The sequence below is a fragment of the Camelus ferus genome, chromosome 1 (assembly GCF_009834535.1).
Source record: "Camelus ferus isolate YT-003-E chromosome 1, BCGSAC_Cfer_1.0, whole genome shotgun sequence".
NCBI lineage: Eukaryota > Metazoa > Chordata > Mammalia > Artiodactyla > Camelidae > Camelus > Camelus ferus.
In genome coordinates, this window is record NC_045696.1 from 16,450,838 (window position 1) to 16,471,656 (window position 20,819).

General features: G+C 40.6%; 1 protein-coding gene and 1 long non-coding RNA gene across 4 annotated transcripts in view; one reads left to right on the top strand and one right to left on the bottom strand.

Moving 5' to 3' along the window:
- JAM2 (junctional adhesion molecule 2) overlaps nt 1-11,970 on the bottom strand; it is a 50,903-nt gene extending 38,933 nt beyond the window's left edge. For both annotated transcript variants that reach the window (XM_032476985.1, XM_032476979.1), the window contains exon 1: nt 11,245-11,970. In XM_032476985.1, coding sequence (XP_032332876.1) covers nt 11,245-11,311 — 67 coding nt within the window. In that variant the 5' untranslated portion in view covers nt 11,312-11,970. The remainder of the gene's footprint in view (nt 1-11,244) is intronic.
- LOC116662748 lies at nt 10,073-19,906 on the top strand. 2 transcript variants are annotated; one of them, XR_004318764.1, is made up of 3 exons: nt 10,073-10,903; nt 11,932-12,107; nt 19,462-19,906. It is a non-coding gene; the product is annotated as an uncharacterized LOC116662748 (long non-coding RNA). The 2 variants fall into 2 exon arrangements; XR_004318767.1 differs by having other exon boundaries at nt 11,939-12,107.
- Nucleotides 19,907-20,819: the final 913 nt, after the last annotated feature.

Sequence of the window (20,819 nt, forward strand, 5' to 3'; positions counted from 1 at the left end):
GTCCTGTAATACAAAGCAGTTTCAAAAGAACAAAACCACTATTTTAAATTACTTCAGTTTAAAATGTATTTGTAGCTTTATTTATCCTTAAAATATATCCCACTCTTCAGTGGAATGTTACGTTCCAAGCTCAGACTGGAATAATTCTTTCCTCTGTGTGGTTACATCACTGATTTGAAATACAGTAGGTTCATTTCTTTCCATTTGTTTTCAATTTTTGGAGATGGATGTCTTAGTGAATTTTATCTTTTAAATAGAACCTTTAAGTTTTCAAAATCAAATCTGTGTAATAAGCTATTAAGAGAAAGCTGTTCCATTCTTGCACCTTCCACACATTTTGAATAGTTTTGATTTAACCTCCCAGTGTTTTTCTCTTGCATAAAACGTAGCATGCAAAACTATACAGTTCTACACCTTGCTTTTTCCAGTTACTATATCCATTCATGGAGATCACTCTAATTCCTTTTATAACTACATTGCATATCATTCTGTCATTTATTCAGTCAATCCCCTATTAATGGGTATTCGATTATTTTCAATCTTCTTTTAATTAAAATTTTTTTTTAACTTGGAGAAGAGGGTAATTAGACTTATTTATATATTTCTTTCTTTTTTCAATTTTTTTAATGGAGGTACTGGGGATTGCTAAGTATGCACTCTACCATTGAGCTATATACCCTCCTCCCTTCAATCCTTTTTATAATAAATAATTTTGAAATGAATAATATTATGTATGAATCATGTCCTGTTTTTGTACAGCTTTGGAACAGACTCCCAGTAGTGGGGTTGGTGAGTCAAAAGGCAGATATATAATTTTTCTACATATTGCTGGATTCCAGTCCTGTAGCAGCTATAGCATTACACAGCCTATCAACAGTGTGTGAAAATGCTTGTTTCCATACAACTTCAATAACAGAGCATGCAGATGAGTTATGTGTTTTGATAATCTAGTAGGCAAGCAGTGTTATCTTTGTGAAGGTTTAATTTGCATTTCAAGTTATGTTGAGTAGAGCTTCATATCTGAAGAGCTGTTTGGACTTTCCTTCTCGGAATTCTCTGGGGTTTGCTTGTGCGTGTGTTTGCGTATGTGTCTGTGTTTGTGTCTGTGTGCATGCATGCATGCACCATTTTTCTATTTTATTCTTTATATTTTAATTTTCTTTTCATTTTTAGGTGCTCTTATATCAGTGACAATACTCTAGTTGAGGCTTAAATTGCAAAATATCTTTTCCTAACTAGACATTTATCTTTTGATTTGTTTAAGGTGTTTTTTTTTTTTTTTTTTTAATGCAGATGCTGTTTGGATATATAGACCAGTCTACAGAAATCTATACCATGCTTCCTTTTTTGGGGGGGGGGGTTTGAGGGGAGGCAGGTAGTGATCTTTTTATTTATTTATTTATTTACTTACAGTTAGATCTCTGATTGATTTGGAGTTTATCCCCATGTATGCTATCAGATTCAGATTTAATTTCCCTTAAATGACTGTGCAACTTTTCTAACAGTATTAAGAATTCTCTCTAGTTTGAAATGCTACCATTTTACATGTAGATCAATAGACAGATAGACATGGTAGGTATAGATAATCTCTATTTTTACATCTATCTATCTATCCTAAATTTCAAATCAACTTGGGCCAATTTCTGGACTTTATATTCTCTACCATTGGTCTGTCAGTCTCTTCATGTACCAGTCCCACAGGATTTTAATTGCAGAAGCTTTATCAAATTTTGTAATATAGGGCCATTACCACCTCATTTCTCTCCAAGGGTATTAGTGTTTATTTTCCATTATCTCATTTGTTAATGTTTATTTTATGTATAGTTTATAATTAATGTTATGTTATTTACTACGTTACTTACTTTTATTTAACTAAGTATTTAAAAACTTCTATGTGCTAGGCGCTATGCTAGGTGCTAGGGACATAAAGATGTGTTATCTCTGCCCCCGAAAGATGTGTGTGTAAAATGATAACACTACAGCCCAGTAAGGGCAGTAAGAGAAACAGGAACATGCTGAGGGCACCAGGATTACAATATGAGGTGGACTTTGGCTTTGAAGACTAGATGAGTTGGAAAGACTTAAGAAGCCGTAAGAGACTTTGGAGTTAGACTTTCAGAGAGGAATCACATTTGGCAACATGGAGAACAGTTCAACAAGGACAACAGTAGAAAAGGTGGAGGTTGGAAAGGAGAAACATTGTATCTAGGTAAAATGGCATAGATGCTTGCTCCCTTACACACACACACACACACACACACACACACACACACACACACAGGACACAAAAGAACCTGACTTCTTCTGGGACCAAAAGCATCACATGGGATCAAAGTACAAATGATACAATGATCCCATAGCTCCAATCAGTTTATATAAAACTTTTAACATATTTTTATGGCACAGCTCACTGTGTTAGATTATTAGATTAAATCATAGATTAATTAGCAACTGATAATTAAATCATTGCATTAAATAGACTAGTGTTTATTTACACTTGAGTCACTGTTTATTCCATTGTCTGTTCTACTTCAGATTAAAATCAATTCCTAATTTAAAGTGTCTCTAGAGCATTTTCTTAAACATAAACACGATTCTCTCTTTTCAAATTTAGCACTTTCCCAGCAGTTCAGCGTGTTCCAATTTTATTTGTGGCCATTGCTTCTTTGGTCTCCTTTAAAAATAGCACCAGCTTGCACTTGTCTGTAAATCCTAGCTGGTGCCGGTGTCTCGGTCCCCTCTGGGCGTGGTCCCTTATTCTCTTCTCCTTTGGACTTTTTCATTGGGTCTGGGTTGGAATTTTTCCCTTTTTAAATCTGGTCACTGGTTTGGGAGTTTATATTCCTCTCTTTTGTTATATCACTTTGTTTCACTACTTACATTTGGTGGTTTTAGCTAGAAGATAGTCCTGACTGCATCTTGGCTTAGGGTTTTAAAAAAGCCTCTGCAAGATGTTGTCACGAGTCCTGTTTGTGAGACCTAGCTTTGAGTCGTGGCTCAATTACTAGTAAAAATACAGTTTTTGTAGGAAAGCACAGAATACTATGCATGACATAATTTCTTTTTTTTTTGGAATGTGCAGAACCATAAGCACAGCAAATTTTGATTTTGATTTTTAAAGAAATTACACAGGTATGCTCATATAGGGTGGAATTATATTTCCCCCCACACACAATTTTTCTGGAATCACACGCAAGAAACTTAAGAGTGGGCTACTTCATAGGTGAGGATGTGGAGAAAAGGGAACCCTTTTACGCTATTGGTAGGAATGTAAATTGGTGCAACTGGTATGGAGATTCCTTAAAAAATTAAAAGCTATATAGAGCTACTGTATGATCCAGAAATTCCACTTCTGGGTATAGATCTGAAGAAAATGAAAACACTAATTTGAAAAAATACATGCAACCCAGTGTTCAGAGCAGCATTATCTATAATAGCCAAGACATAGAAGCAACCCAAGTGTCCATCAGCAGATGAATAGATAAAGAAGATGGGGTACACACACACACACACACACACATACACATGCAGAATGGAATGCTACTCAGCCATAAAAAAAGAATGGAATTCTGCCATTTGCAACAACATGGATGGACATGGAAGATAAAATGCTTAGTGAAATAAGTCAAAGAAAGACAAATACTCTATGGTATCACTTATACATAGAATCTAAAAAATAAAACAAACTAGTGAATATAACAAAAAGAAACTGACTCACAAATATAAAGAACAAAATAGTGGTTACCAGTGGGGAAAGGGAAGGAGGCAGGGACAAGACACGGGTAGGGGGTTAAGAGGTTCAAACTACCATGTATAAAATAAATAAGCTACAAAGATATATTGTACAGCACAGGGAATATAACTGATATTTTATAATAAGTATAAATAGAATATAACCTTTAAAAATTGTGAATCACTACGTTGTATGCCTGAAACATATAATATTGTACACCAATTAAACCTCAATAAAAAAAAATAGAAATAAAACAGTAGGCTACTTTTAAGGAGTGGAACAGAAGGCAGGACTGGAAAGGAGACATTTTTCATTTGATAACCTTTCTGCGCTGCTTGAATCCACCATGTGCACACATTATTTTAGTTAAACATGTAAGTAAATGCATTTAATAATGATCTATTTTTGTCTTTGATTCTGCCCATCATAAAGTATTGAGCAGGTTTTTACAGTGCAAGCAAAGCAAAAACTGAAAACAGTAGGTGACTGTTTTGACAAGATGTGACCCAGCAAACTGGAAACACCTTGCATAAAGGAGAGAGACCAGCGAGATGTCTTCACCCTGTATAAATAGAAAGACAAATCTGCCCCACACTGACCTCATGAGACATTCTGAAAACTGAAACAGAACAGAAAAGCCAATGAAACAAATAAAATCTTGATGCCAATGGCATAAAAAAGCAAGAGAGAGAAAGGCAAGACTCTTCAGTTAGGAACTAAAACTCATGTCTGTCAAGCTCATGAGGTTCCTGGCTCAGGACTTTTTGAGCCCAGACAGTGGGCAGCTAAGAGAGAAGCTCTTGACACGTCACAGGACTGGGTCCAGTATGTTGCTTTGCCCTCTGCTCATAAAACATAGCAACAATTCAAATGTCAGAACAGTTCCAACCCACTCACTGGTTTGAAGACCCTGAGTAGGGTTTGTGGTCCTGCCAGCAGGCACTCAGTTGAGCACACACATCCTCCCTCTCTCTCGTGCACGTACACACTTACGTGCTTAGTAACATAGAAGGTCACGCCTCTCCGTATCACATCTAATCAAATCACCCTCTTAAGTGTGGCAACTTGGGGAGACGCTAAAAACACAACACTGACGGAAGACAAACTCAGGCGTTGGAAAAGAGAAAGATACTGAAAGAAGAGAAATAGGAGCCCAAACAGCTACTGTTTTATGCTGATATGTTGGGAACTGAAGAGAAAGTTGGAAATACATCATACGTGATTTTTAAAAACTTAAAAACCAAAGAGCAATTTTCTCAAATCTCTGATTAAATGTAATTGATTGCATTTCAAATATAAAACAACTTTCTGTGGGCATATGTATATATGTAATCATATGTGTTTGGGTAGGTATCTATTTCAGTCACTATATATCAGAAATACTCATGAAGGAATTGCATGGACCACTTCCATGGCATCTAACTGGTCTCCCCACTTCAGCTTCCCACCTACACCGTTCCGCCCATTCTCCACACTCCATCCATTGTGTTCTCTTTGAAATGCAAATCTGCCTGATATTCAGTGTTTAAAAGCCTTCAATGGCTTTGCCTTGCTTTAGGATAAGTTCAAAATCCTAAATATATCCCACAAAGCCCTCCAACAGCCTGACTGCTGCCTTTTTTCCTCCCCCCCCCCCACCCCGTTCTCCCTGCTATGACCGTAAGGAACTTCTTTTATTCCTTCACACTCTTCCTGCTGGCTCCCCCCAAGGATGTCTGAGTGTGCTTTTGCTGCATCTGAAGGGGTGTCCTCCATCCTCTTTACCTCGGTACTAGTATATTCTTTGCATAGATAGATAGAGATAGAGATGTATGTGTGTATTTTGTAATAAAACAAAAAAAAATTCCAAAATAAACTCTTAATAAAAGTAAACAAAACAAGCTGTTTAAACGAGTACAATACTTATGCAACAGCTGATTACTTGTCTTTGGCTATGACTCTCAAAAATGTAAGAAATCCATTATAAGTGATAATAGGAGTGTTGAAGTTCATTGCCCCCCAATTTTAACAATAATAACAGTACTAAGTTTTCTAAGTGTGTTACACATATGAACACATTTCTTTTTCTCGAAACCTCTGTGAAGTAAGTACTGTTACTGGGATTACCACCATTACAGAGGGGTCAGTTGACACACACAAAAGTCAAATGACTTGTACAAGTCACGCAGCTAGTAAGTGAGCACAGCGTTCTGTATCAGAGTCCATGTTCCACCGTTACACTACACAGTCCGAGTACAACCCATAAAAATGTAAATATATAACACTGAATTGTAATTTAAAGGAAAAAGTTATGGTTGCTCCATAGGATCTAGAATGTTCTTGGCCACAACACCGATTGCCCATACCCTAATTCTGGCTGGTATGGCAGGCAAATAATCCCCCTGCCCCCACAAAGATGTCTATGTCCTAGTCCCAGGAACCTATAAACGGGTTACTTTACATGGTAAATAGGAAGTAAGGTTGCAGATGGAATCAGAGCTCCTAATCAGCCGACCTTGAGATGAACAGATTATTCTGGACTACCCAGGTGGTCCGGATGTGATTTCAAGGGTCCTTATAAGTGGAAGAAGGAGGCAAAAGAGAGAGAACCAGAGATATGGCAGCCTGGCACTGTTAGCTTTGCATCTGGAGAAATGGGGCCATGATGGACCTCTAGAAGCTGGAAACAACATGGAAACAGAGTCTCCTCTTGAACCTCCAGAAGGAACACTGCCCTTCCCATACCTTGACTTTAGCTCAGCGAGACCTATTTTGCGTTTCTGACCTCTAGAACTGTAAGATAATAAATATGCATTATATTCAACTTGTGGTAATTTGTTACTGCAGCAATAGGAAACTAATACAGTTGGGCTGTTTTTCTGAGTTCTGACCTCAGTAACACCTTCCAAGAAAACTGCCCAGTTTTAAGTCATCTTTTTCTTCTTTGGCTAAAGAAAGCACTTCAACCTAGATTCTGATCCCCCTTTCCCATCCTCACTCTCATCTTCAAAATCTGGCAGAACAGGTGTCCTGGAGTATTGGCTCAGCAGTGCCGCCACTATATTGCTATGGGATGAAAAGAAATGATGTTTTAAATAATGGCTTTTACAGATTTCTGCTGGTCTGACCTCAACAAACACGCCAGCTCTTGCCTCTATGTTCTAATACACCTCCTCCACTAAAGACGCCCACAGATGGAAAGCAGTATGGTGAAAACCATGGGCAGAGCACATACGTGTAAATTCACATGGGTTTCTCTCACTGAATTCCTCGTGTGGAGGGGTAAAGGAGTGTCCTCAGCCACTGGAGAACTCACTGTTCTCTCTATGCTAATGTTCTTACTTTTGACTTCTTCCTTTTCAATGTCATGTCTGTTACAGTCTTGAAATGATTATCAGGTCTACCAGCAAGCCCAATTTGACCTTTAAGTTCATCAGGTAATTGAAACTATGCCCAGTTGGAACCAGTTCTCTTCAGCACATTGATTATGTTGCTTTGTTCTTAACAGTGTTGACAGAGGGCAAAATCTTCCTGGCACTGGTTCCCTGGTGTGCTGTTTTGGGTCAATTCCACCACAGAGGCAGGATCTTGTCATTCTGTAGACTATCCAAATCTCTCCCCACCTCCACCATCCTTATCAGTTGATGAGAAATTACAGACTTGGGCCAAGTGGCCTGGCTTGGGTTCCAGTCTAGATCTGAGAACCACCTTGCTATGAGTCGTGTACTGCCACGAACAACACACTGCAGTCATTCACATTCAATTCCTTTGTTCAAACGTCACCTCAGAGAAATCTGATGTCTTACCTACTTAGAATAAGTTAGGGCTTCATGATAAACATTGCCATCATTAATTCTATCCATCCATTTCTTCCACCGACTTCACCTCATCCCCCTTCCATTTAATCGACAGGTATATATTTACATGTACTATTAACCAAGCACTTTGCTCAGCGTGGGTCATACACTGGTGAGCAAACATCAGGAAATTTCTTCCCTCATGGAGTTTCTATTTTAGTGGGAAAGAAAAATAGAATTCAACTAAACACACAAATAAATGCCCATTTCTCAACAGGTACACTGAAATCAGAGTTTAAATAAAACAACAATAACAAAAGCAACCTCCTCAACTACTAAGAAGAAATAATATTGACAAATAAAAGTAAAGGGAAAGAATGGAAATAAACATGATATTAGACATAATAAGATTGAGACAAAAGAGTGGTCCAGTTATATTTGGGGTGAATGTTAAGAAGATGATATATAATTAGAGCATAAGGAATCACTGTCTTCTTGAGTGAAGATCACAAAAAGGGATAAGCACTCAGAAAAATGAGAGGGATGAGGCCAGCTATCTATGGAACAAATTCTCAGATTTTCAAATTCCAGTTCCATCTCTTTTCACCCTGGATAAGTGAGCTTAGACAAGAAATTTAGCTTTCCTGAGCCTTAGGATCCCTATTTGTATGTTGAAGATATTCCCCATCTGGGGGGAGGGAAATAGCTCAGTGATAGAGTGCATACTTAGCATGCACAAGGTCATGGGTTCAATCCCCAGGACCTCTACGAAAAAAAAAAAAGAAAGACATGTTCTATCTCATGCATTTGTTGAGGACTTAAAAAGAAAGTCCTAGGAATAGTGTCTGATATATACATAAGCCTTCAATAAAGTTTCTAATCTGGACATGAAACATGAGTGGATCAATCACAAATAGACCTGTGGGGTGAAATTTAGTCTTGATGAACATTCTTGTTTTTTCAACAACACCGTAATAGCAAGGAATGTACTTGTGCCGAGCTTTTGGTTCCTAATACCATTCTCCAATTAAAGGAACCAGGGCTCCTCGGAGCCATAGCTGATTCTAGGACTGGAGTAGAAAATATACAAGATCGGCCTGGAGCAGTTTGTGGTACCAGAAGGTAAGGAAGTACTAAAAACAAACAAGCAAAATCCAAAACACATATATACACAATGATGGGGAAATGTCAAAGGGGCATAGGAACCAATTGAAAGAACTCCCAATGCCAAAGCTCGACAATCTAAAACAAAATAGTATTGGACTATAATCCAAAGTATAAAATAAATGTTGATGACCTTACACTGATATAAAAAATGAATGGAATAATGAATGAATGGAGGAGGGGGGAGAGACATATCTCTCAAGTAGAAGAATTCCAAATAATTTATGGAGATATTCCACTCTCAAGGAGATGGAGCATAACTCCTCTTCCTTAAGTGTGTTGTACATAGTGACTTCCTTCCCCAAAAATACAGTGTGTGGGGAGTGGGTGGGAGGGGGGAAGGTAACCCATGGAGATACCTAGCATACATCACCTCAACCAGATACTAAAGATTAACATCAACAGTGATAAGTCACAATCATAGTATGTACCTTTGATAAGATGTGACGAAAATGATACTTTGCCTTGGTGATCTTCCTCCAAAAAACCCATAAACCCAGTCAAAACATGAGAAAAACATCAGAGAAATACCAATTGAGGGAGAGTCCACAAAACATTTCCGCCAATATTCCCAAACCCATTAAGTTAATAAAAAACGAGGGAAGTCTGAGAAACTGTCACAGGCTAAGATGCATCTAAGCATACACGATGGATAAATGTAATGGAGAGTCCTGGATGGAATCCAGGAACAGAAAAAGAACATTAGGGAAGAATGAAGGAAATCTGAACAAGATGTGAATTTCAGTTAATAATAATGTATCAGTACTGGTTGTTTAATTGTGACAAATGTATTATACTAATTAGCAAAATGATATTAGAGGAAAGTGGGTGTGGTGTACATGGGAACTCTCCACTATCTTTGAAATTTTTCTTTAAATCTGAAAGTGTTACAAAATTTTTAAGTTTATTAACAAGAAAAAAAAAATTCTTGCAATAGCAGATCTTTCAGCATCCCAGGAACAATACGGAAAGATCCCTGAACACTTCTAAATTAATCCTCTATGTAGGAGGCAGAGTTAGAAGGGCCAATGTGCTAGCTTTACCCAAGGCTTGAAAGAGTTTATTCTGCCTATTTATTTAAGCCCGTGCTTGCCTCTGGGTTGTTTCTTGGCTACAATTTCAAATTTAGGGTGTATTGTTTCTATTTTGATTACTGAATAGACATACCAGAGTAAAACCATTTTCTCTGCTTTTAATCAGTGACAATTCTACACTACAGTCAGCCCTTTTTATTTGAAATGTAGGATTGTCAACGAAATACATAACTTTCTCAGTAGTTCTGTTACAATTTCGCCAGCCTACCTCTTTGTTGCCTTTCAGCATCAGTGATTTTTTTTTTCTCTGAGCGTTCAACATGATACCAATTGATATTTCAAAATTGCATCATGGTTTTATTGTGAAGCCTTGCCTTACTGGTTTGACTTTCTATAATATAGGTCAGCACAAGCCCTTTCAAATGAGACAGCTTGCACCTTCTCCCGCCACTAAGGGACAGAGCTCACACCACGTTGAGCTGAGCAACACTCACTTCGGCAATGAGAGCGCTAGAAAAAGTCATTGTGCTATGTATTAGACACTTATCTGGCAGGTTATTTTAAGTATTATATTGCCAGACCTTGAATAGTAACAATAATAAACCATTCCATTAAAAGTAAAGAAAACTAAAGAAAAAAGAAAAACGAAAAAAGGTAAAAACGAAAGAAAAAGGGTTCGTTGCTTAAGTGCTTAAGATCTAGTGTAATTTCCTCCACTGTAACTTCCTAAAAAGTTAACGCAAGGAAAAGAAAATAATAGGAAACGTTCCCACGATTTTAAGTCTTATGAGCCCAGAATCTGTGAAAATCCTGTTTAGAACCATCCCGTGAAATTGGCTTTGGGACGTCCCCCCGCTGCTCGATCATTCAGCTTCTGTGTCTTTCTAGCATCACCCCGTTGGCCGTCCGCTGAGGACACAGCAGCTGGCTGGAGTGCCCAGACCAGACCGCTCGAACTGAATGTAGATGTGCAGGTGGAGACGATAAAAGTAATTCTGGGTCCGCAGCCACGAATTCCCTCCCACACCCCCCGACACACACACTCCCCCAAAGTGCACGGCATATCACCCCCACAATTGGGACCCGCAGAAGCTGAGAAAACTCCGACACTGCCCCCTCCTCCGGTACTTAGAGCGTGGTCGGCGCCTGCCTCCGAGTGATGCCATCTTGGGATCTTAGCATCTTCTAAGGAGTTAGTGAGTTTTGCATTCTGTTCACGTCCCTGTGTCTTTGAAAACTTAACCCAACTTTTCAAGAAAATGAGAACCTCGGGGCGTGACCCTTAATTTTCTCTAGCTAGACCCGACAAAATCAGATGCTATTTACAATAAACTGGAGACCTCCGGCCCCCCGCCCCGCCGGCACCCCTGGTCCGCGGCTCGCTGGGTGTCAAGGCAGACGCCCCGCGGCAGCCCCTCCGCCCCCGCGCAGGCTGTGGAGACAGCCCTCCGCCAGCGCGGCGTCCAGGGGCTGGAGGTTTGGAGGAGCTGGTCTCAGCAGGAGCGGGTGGGAGGGTGAAGGTACCCCTGCAACTTACAGTCCAGGGCGACCACCAGGTAGCGCAGCAGCAGGAGGAGGAGGCGGTGGCGGCTCCTCCTCGCCATCTTCGCGGAGTCGGGGCTGGCGGCTCCGCCGAAGCCGAGGGTCCCGGCGGCGGGAGCGCGGGAGGCCGGCGGGGGCGGGGGGGGGGGGCCCTGAACTTGTAGCGCGGGAGAGGAGAGACGCGCGCAGGGGAGGGGAGGCGCGGACTCGGACGGGATGTCAGTTCCCCCGTTCCAGGGGCGCCTTGCAGGCGGTTGTCTAGCGGCGGGTCTGGCCTAGCCAGCGGCCTGGGGGTCTGGGCAGTTCTTTTTTTTTGGGGGGGGGGTTGGGGGGCGATGAGAGGGGGCGGGCAGTGGAAGCCGGACGAGCTGTCGGCTTGGTCCTAATGAGCGGGCAGGAGGAGGCGACGAGCGGAAGGGAAGCCCTGGCGGGGCGTCCCCCGCCCCCGCGCCGCCGGGATTGATCGGCTTTGTGTCTGGTCCGGCGCGGGGCTGCCAGCTGTCCCCGGGGCGAGGAGCCCGGGCGCGGGAGGCGCTGGCCCCCGGGGTGGGGGTGGGGTGGGGCGTGGTGGAGGGCGAACGCCGCCTGCCCTGCGCCAACTCCTCTCTCCCCCTCCTTGGCACAAAACTTCTTTGGGGGGGGGGGGTTAGCCTAGGAGTGGAGAATTTTGGAAAATTTCTAGCCCACAGGCGACGCTGCGGGGGAGGCCTTCCAGGGAGATGGGGTTCGCCGGCTCCGGCTTGGAGGCGAAGGGGAAAAAAACAGCAATCAACATTCGCACTGGAAGGCAGGTCTCAGATTTTAGCAGCCGCCTTGGCCCCTTCTCAATCTAAGCTTTCTGCTTCTTGGAGAGTTAAGGTGTGTTTTGTGTTCTTTGCTTTTCACGTGTCAGAGTTGGAAGTTCATCTAATGGTGTGAAATATTTATCATGTTTCCTTCCAGTTACATAACTGCCGCCTGTGGAGTTTTCCACATGTTAAAACTCTACAGCTGCCCTTTGTCAGGTTTATTTTTGGTCTACAGTGCTTTTAAAAGGGAAACCATTATGAATGCTCTGTTGCGCTCTTTAAAATTGACCCGCACTTATATTGCACACAGTCCAAGGGGCTAAACAGGCGATTTTTAGATTTTCTCCTAGGGACCAAAAATGTCTGGTGCGTTCAACAGTATTGACAGGTCTGGAAAAAGGCCATTCCCAAGAGACGAAATTGTTATATATGTTTTTTTTTTTTTAACATAGAATAATGGATAAAGTTCTGTATAGAAGACAGTTGATTTAGTCGTGTGCACACAAAGAATTTAGCTAGCTCTGTGGACAAAGGCAGCCAGAGTTCAGATACTCAGAGCTGTGAGGAATGAGGCATCCCTGCTGTTTCCTTGGTGACAGTGATGGAAGCTTAGTACCCATGGCGGGAGAGGGGCAGAGGACCTAGAAAGGAAAGTCAAACAGCAAAAATGTTAGAGCTATACTCTCATCAAGCAAGGAGAAGGGACACAGATTTAACAACAGGCTTATGCTAGTTTTTTCTGGGCAGAAACAAAAAAGATTTAATGCTTTACAAGTTTTGGCATCCTCTTTTCTCAGTCTTGCCACAGCGATCTGTCTCTGTTGTTCCTCCCTAAAGATCCACATGAAAAAGGAATACTTTTTTTTTTTATTCTGTGACGTCTTATGTGAATAATTGATTCACTCAGTTATCTGTCACCCAGTGAAAGCATTTGTCAAAGAGCTACAATGTAGAGGATGCTGGCGGACAATGATGAACAAGACTGAGTTTTTGCTGCTAATGAGTTCACAGTCTTGAGGAAAGAGAGACAGTCTCATCTGGAAAGACCTCTAATACTATGTGTTAAGTGCTACGGGAGGACAGAAAATAAAAACAGTTTTTATTGAGTGCTCTCTCAGTGGTGGAGTCTGAATAGTGCAATATCTAATCCCCCAACAACTCTGTAAGGGAGCAAATGTTTTCATTCCCACTTTACAGATGAGAAAACCAGGCTGAGAAATGTTAAATAGCTCGTTCAAGGTCGAGGATAAGGGGATGCGCCTATATTGGGGATGCCTGCAGGACGTATAACCTAGACACGTCTTCCCATATACTCTTTATTAGGCATGAAAAGTTGAGGCAAAATTTGACAGGAAGGAAGTAAAGGAAGGGCATTCTAGGTAGAGCAAAGAGCAGGATCAAAAGCTGAGAGATCTCAAAATTACAGCGTGTTTAAGAAAAGCAGGTTTCTACAGTGCTAGAGTCCATGTGGAATTGGGGCAGGGGGTGTAGCAGAAACTGAAAAGATGGTTGGATTATGAAGGTCATTCAGCGTTACAGTATGATGACGCTAGACCTTATCCTGTAGGTAAAGAGCTTTTTGCAAGCACTAGGGTAGGTATAAAAAAAAAAATCCATATTTTAGAACTGTGCCATCAAATATGGTAACCTCTAGATCCATGTGGCTATATAAATTTGAATTCAATTAAGTTTAAAATTCAGTTCTTCAGTCACCCTGCCACATTTGAAGTTCCCTATAACCACATAGGGATAGGATAGTGGCTACCCTCCTGGACAATGCAGATATAGAGCATTTCCATCATTGTAGAAAGTTCTGTAAGACATTGGTGCTGTAGAATGATGATTTGTATGGAAATGGAGAGCATGGATTAGAGATAAGGGAATCAGAATGTTAGACAAGTCTGAAAACGATTGCAGTGTTGCAAGAATAAGACGAAGCATGAAGTACATGGTCACAGTGGGGTGGATGAAAACACAGGTAGATCAAATGATGTTTCACAAACCTGGCCAGCAGGACTCTGTCATCAATTAGATACAGGGGGAGAAAGAGGAGAAGTAGTAACTGAGATTTCTAGCCTGAGTGGCCATTTGTGCTGGTTATAAATAGCATCACTACCTGGAGAAGAATCATAGGGAGCATACATGGTTCCAGCAGGTTTGGGATGAGTGGACGAAGGGCTGTCTAGATGAGGTGACCGGCAAACTATTAGAAAGTTTGGGCTAGAGATCAGGAACCCTTGCAATTGACTAAAGAAATACATGTAAATATTATCAGTATCTCCTAAAACAGTGATTGCTAAGAATGCATCTCAGAATCCCCTAGAAATACTTAAATGTGATTCTCTGCTTAAAATTATGTTAAAAATTCTGAGTTCCAGAAGTTTCTATCTCAGGGGCACCTGGGAAGCTGCACAGTCTCTTCCTTAGTGTCTGAGGGGGATTGGTTTCAGGACTCCCGAGGGATACCAAAATCTGAGGATGCTCAAGACCCTTATTTAAAATGCCCTTAGTATTTGTATGTAGGCTATGCACATCCTCCCATATACTTTATTTATTTTTATTATTATTTTTATCAAAATATAGTCAGTTTATAATGTGTCAATTTCTGGTGTATAGCATAATAGTTCAGTCATATATATACATATATTCATATATTCATATATGAATACATATATTCATTTTTATATTCTTTTTCATTAAGGTTATTACAAGATATTGAATACAGTTCCCTGTGCTATACAGTATAAACTTGTTGTTTATTTTATATATAGTAGTTAGTATCTGCAAATCTCCCATATACTTTAAATCACCTCTAGATTACTTATAATAGCTAATACCATGTAAATGCTATGTAAAGAGTTGCCAGCATACAACAAATTCAAATTTTGTTTTTTTGGAACTTTCTGGAATTTTTTGAATATTTTGTTCTGTGGTTGGTTGAATCTGAGGATGCAGAATCTGTGGACCCAGAGGGCTGACTGTATGACTGATAAGAACCCTGGTTGATTCTGATACAACTGTTCAGTAGACTGGTGTATGAGAACCTTTCTAGAAGACTGGAGAAGATAAGAGAGTGAATGAATGAGATCAATCAGAAAAAAAAAAAAAAAGATGAATGTTCCTCTAGAGATAAATCTAAGGAAATAAAGCCTATAAGAGGTAGGAAGAAGATCTGTGTTAAAAAAAAAAATAATGAGTGAATCTAGACACAGACCTTATACTCCTCACAAAAATTTACTCAAAATAGATCACAGACCTAAATGTAAAATGTGAAACTACAAGCCTCCTAGAAGATAATGTGGGGAAGGAAAAATAATTTTTCCTCTACCATTCTAGGCTGTTGGCTGAGATCCCCCCTATAATCAAAAGACAGATTAATGAGAAAAAATAAGCATGTTTAACAACACGTGTACCTCCTGTATACATGGGAGATATCCAAGGACACTGAATAACTCTCCAAAATAGCCCAAGCCACCACCTTAAATACCATCTCCAGCTGAAGACAAAGATGTTGGAGTCTCCCTCTGCCCCTCAGGCCAGTTATGGGAAAAGCACAGTAAACAAGGGTGAGGTTGCTATGCAGATTTAATTCATGCCTTCACCATTGATAAGTGTTTCCAGAGATTTAGTGTCATCTTTTTCCAAGTACAGAGAGGGAGATAACCACACAAATGGAGATTTCTCTTTAAATACAAATGTCTCCTACAAAAGGGTCATGTCTATTCATTTTCAGAGCTTTACCTATGTCTGTTGTTTCTTAAAAGTAATCAGTCTAAAATAATTCTTATCCCAAAGAGGCATATTTTGGGATGACAAATTCTGCTCCCCTCCAGTAACATGGGACAAAATCTAGAGGATCTTGGGTTTGTTGATGACCTTTTAGATATAATACCAAAGGTGTGATCCATGAAAGAAAGGATTGATAAACTGGATTTCATTAAAATTAAAAAAAAAAACTTCTGCTCTTTGGAAGAAATTTCAAGAGAATTAGAAGCCACAGACTGGGAGAAAAATATTTGCAAAAAGCATATCAGGTAAAGCACTGTTACCCAAAATATACAAAGAACTCTTAAAACTCAACAATAAGGAAACTGGCTTTAAAAATTGGTCAAAGACTTTGATGGACACCTCACCAAAGAATATATACAGATAGCAAATATATAAAAATAATGAACAGAAATCTCAATTAAATACAGTTGGGAGACCAGAATAAGAAATTCTCACACCCTGCAACAATAGCAGAGCCCAGCAGGAAGAAGAAAGACGCCTCTTCTTTCTTGTTAAGGACTCAGCTATTGGGAAGCTGTGGGCTCTTTGTTTATTATAGCCCTCCCAACTATCTTTTCCCACTCTATTAAAGTGTTCTCTTTTCCTTGCAGTGCAGGGACTTGCATGTGGCTCATCGTGCTTGCAGACCCCAAATTGCAATTTCCTGCTGATCCCAAATAAACCCATCTTTGCTGGAGAAATAACCGGCAGTTGAAAGATTACTGCTTATTACAAAAACTGACATCTCAACTTAATGATTTTAGTGCTTTTCTATGTATGGGAAGATACAAGAGTCTGGGCTCATTGAAATTATTCCTTTGATATGCATCTTAACTATCTAGGGCCAATATCCTGCTTTTCTCCATCCTGAATTCCCCTCGGGACACACAGGTGAGGGTGGCTGCAATGGCAGATGACTTGATGTCAGGCAATGATTTTGCTTACTGAAATGGCAGGCAACAGTTCTTTGTCTACAGTCCAAACCCATAGAATATACAATACCAAGAGTGAACCCTAATGTAAACTATGGACTCTGGGTCATTATGATGTGTCAGTGTATATTCATTGACTGTAACAAATGTATCACTCTAGTGGAAGATGTTGATAATGGATGTGGATAAAAAATGTTGCCTGCCATATCAGTAAACAAAGGAATGCTATGTCTATGGAGTCATCAGCCACTGCCTCAGCCTCTGACAGTGAGTGGAGGGAACTTAGGATGGAAATAAGCAGGCAGCCTGGCCCTGCACCCAGAGGGAACTCAGGCTGTGAAAGAACAGAATACTGGCCTTAGACAACTAGATGAATATCAAAGGGATGATTTCAGTGAGCCCAGACTTTTGCATCTTGTCATACATAGAAAAGTGCTAAATTTCTTAACTTGAGATATCTGGTTTTCTTTAACAGTAATCTTTTGATGTTCTGACTACCTGGTATTTGTGGCAAAAATCCTATATATCCTGGCTTCTCCCTTGCCTCTCTGAAGCAGTCTTTTAGAGCTATCTGAGAGGCAGCACCCCGGATTTGAGTCCTCAGAAAGTCCAATGAATAAAACATAACTCTCAACTCCTAGGATGTGAAATTTTTCAATCCACATGGGGGAGATTATGATGTGTTGGGGGCAGGGAATATATGGAAAAATCTCTGTATTTTCTGCTTAATTTTGTTGTGAACCTAAAAAATAAAGTCTAAGAACAAAATTAAAACAAGCAAATAAATAAATGAAATAAAAGAGCAATAAAAAAATGTATGAGAGGAAACTGGAGAGAATCAGGAGCCAAGGGTGGAGGTTTTTACCTTCTTGAGTGCTAAAATGATGACTGAGAATTGTCTCCTGCATTTAGTAATCATGAAGGCACTGACCACTTGGACAATAGAGAAAGCAAGCCTCCAAAAAACTTGCAGAATAAAATTAGAGACTTGTGTTTTTTACTTAATAAAGTATAAAGCTAGTGCATAAGATAAAAACAAGTACTGAAATGATTGCAAACAACGGGCGTAGAACGATGAGAGGGGTGGCAGTAGTTAATAATGCTCCATCAGGGGGTGGTTGGGCATTGTTTCTGTTATTGTCCTGCCTGTGAGAATCCCTACCCCAGGGCACCTGGGGCAGCTTACGGGGAGGAAGGGGAGGGGTTAGCATGGGGGTCCCTCCCAGCTCTGTTCTGTTCTCCGTGATCACCTCTCCCCCCCCCCCATGTGTCATAATCACTTTCACTCTGACACTGTAAGCATTTGGTCAGGTAAACATCCAAGGGGATTTGGTGTTTTAGGACATCTTACCATTTTTCCTTCTTTCCACCCCCTCTAACTCTGAATCCAAAGTACTGTTGAAGAGGTGTCGAGGCACATTTCCTAAAACAAGCAATGCAGCGAAGGGCTGGGTTTAAATTGAGTGACTTCTCACAACATCTCAGATTTGGTATTTCTGTGTTGAGTGGCTTATTTTTCCTCAGGGGTGTGGAGAAGATGTGGGAAAGTGTGCCTCGCATTCTGCAATTTAGAGAAAAGAGGGGGGAAAAGTCTTCCATTTCAAGAACTACGTACATTTCCAAGTGCCTCTCATATAAATTTCAAGCTCCTACGGATAGAATTTAAGGTTTGGAATGGGACCCTTATTACTTATCCCTCATTATTATCTCCGTAGATCATTTCCTAGAATAAGACTCATTTCAGTATTTCATTATGATATGCCCACGGGCACACTCATGGGATGTGCTCAAACCACAGCCCTTTCCAGCCAGATAAACCTATTCAGAGAAGCCCACAGGATCTCCAGTGTGTAGACTGCATGCCTCTCCCAAGGTGACATCTTTCTTCAAGTGTACTGTAACAATACAGTGCTCAAAACTTTCTTCCAATAAGAAGAACAATAGCAATGTGCTAGCCTCACCTGATTCTGATCACTGCCAGCAGGAACATTCTTTCACATTCTCTGCTCCTAAACGACTAAGCTGCATCTATCTGCCAGTTAAGCGAAGTTCGTCAGAGATCAGTCAATTAGTTATGAATGCTGTCTTTCCTCTTTTTAAAAACATTTATTATCAACTAAATGGTTGGTTTCCTTATTGAATGACAATTAGTCATTTCATAGGGAATTAGGCAATAGGAAAATGATATAAAATGACTTTTTAAATGGCACTTTCTTGTGGGAGGAGAGAGCATTTAACAAACATTTGCCAGGAGCAAACAAAAAAATGGACAGGTATCACTTAGTCTGTGAGGATGGAGTCCTAACAACTAAAACTTGGGGAGAAAGATAATGCCCAACTCCATCCCCCATCCCTCATGTCACAGTTAAGGATGATGAGACCCAAAGTAGTGACATAAATTTAGTCACGATCATACAGCAAGATTAGAAAAGAGCCAAGCCTGGAATGAAAACTGGTTATGTCTTTCCTGTGCCGTCCCCCAAACAGTATAGATCCTCAGCGCTGGCTGGGCATGGCTTTGTATTTGCCCTTTGTAACTTGACCCAGGTATGTCTGATTTTCTCCCAAGACCCCTTGCCTGGGACAACTACACTTAATGAATGTCCTTAATTAAAGAGTGGGGGGGGGGCGCGGGAATAACATCTCTCCATTGGGTTGCATATTATCTAATTTAATCCTCATAGTCATGTAAATGATACACTCTTTATTATATCCATTTTACAGGTGGAGTCCTTGGGACAGAGAGATTGAGTGATGGGCCCATAAACACAGCAGCTCGTGCTGGTGGGCAGAGGGGGTTTGGACCGGCACCTGCCCTAGTCTAGGCTCAGTGCGCTGAGCCGTGATGTGCACCGCTCACCGTCACCTCCACCTCAGCTGGTCAAGGCCTCTTCACCCTTCTGTCTCTGCTAAACTGCAGTTTCCTTAGGAAACTTCCCTGCCCTTCCTGACTAGATCAAATCCTATTGCAAGCTCTCTTTACCCCTTCCTCTCTGGTATCAAAGCGGGGATTTTAAACTCAGTTGGTCACAATCAGTCACCAGTGGGAGACTGTGGACTCCATGAAGACAGGTTCTGTCTAATTTTTATCTCACTGTTACGGTCTCTTTTCCTAACCAAGCGCTTTTCAGATTTTAAATGCTCAATAAATATTTGACTACTGGTGGGATATATGGGTCCAAAAGTCTTTGACAAGAGTCAGATTGTACTGTAATTTTTTCTTTAAGCTAACCACGTAGTTCAGGCTGCTGTAACAAAGTACCAGAGACTGGTGGCCTAGAAACAACAGAGGCTTATTTCTCACTGTTCTGGGGCTAGGAGTCTGAGATCAGGGCGCCAGCACAATCAGGTCCTGGAAAGGACCCTCGTCCGGGTTGCAGACAGCCAAATTCTCATTATATCCTCACATGTGGAAAGAGTGCTCTTTTTACACATCCACTAATCCCATTCGTGAGGGCTCCACCCTCCTGACCTAATTATCTCCCAAAGTCTCCACCTCCAGATACCATCACACTGGGATTGCGGTTTCAATATATGAATTTTGAGCAGACACAAACATTCAGTCCATAACACCTAACAATGTCTTCTGTAAGTCAGCCTTACTTTGAAGCTTCAATATCTCTCTATGCCAATCTCATTGCTAAGGGCTCATTTTTCATTATTATCTCCTTTGATTCTACATATGAAGGCACTGAGGGTCTGAATGAGGTCCAATAAATTGCCCCAGGACACCCAGCTGGTCAATGACAGAACTGAGACACGATTCCGGGTCTGTCTGCATCTGAAGCCTTTACTCTACAGTGCTGCCATGTCCCCTCCACTCTTGTAACCAACCGTCTTTCCAAGTCAATCAATCTACTGCCACGTCAGTCCTGATGGCACCACTGTATTTGCTGTGGGGTTATAATAACTGTTTAACAGATCCATATTTTATTTCCTTTTAGGTGGTTTTGATTCTTTTTAACATAAACAATTTTTTAGCATCATAAATTTTTTTTAACATCATAAAGAAAGCATAACATCATGAAGATGTTTTTAATATCATGAAGATGCACATTCTTATATATTTGTACTTCCATCTG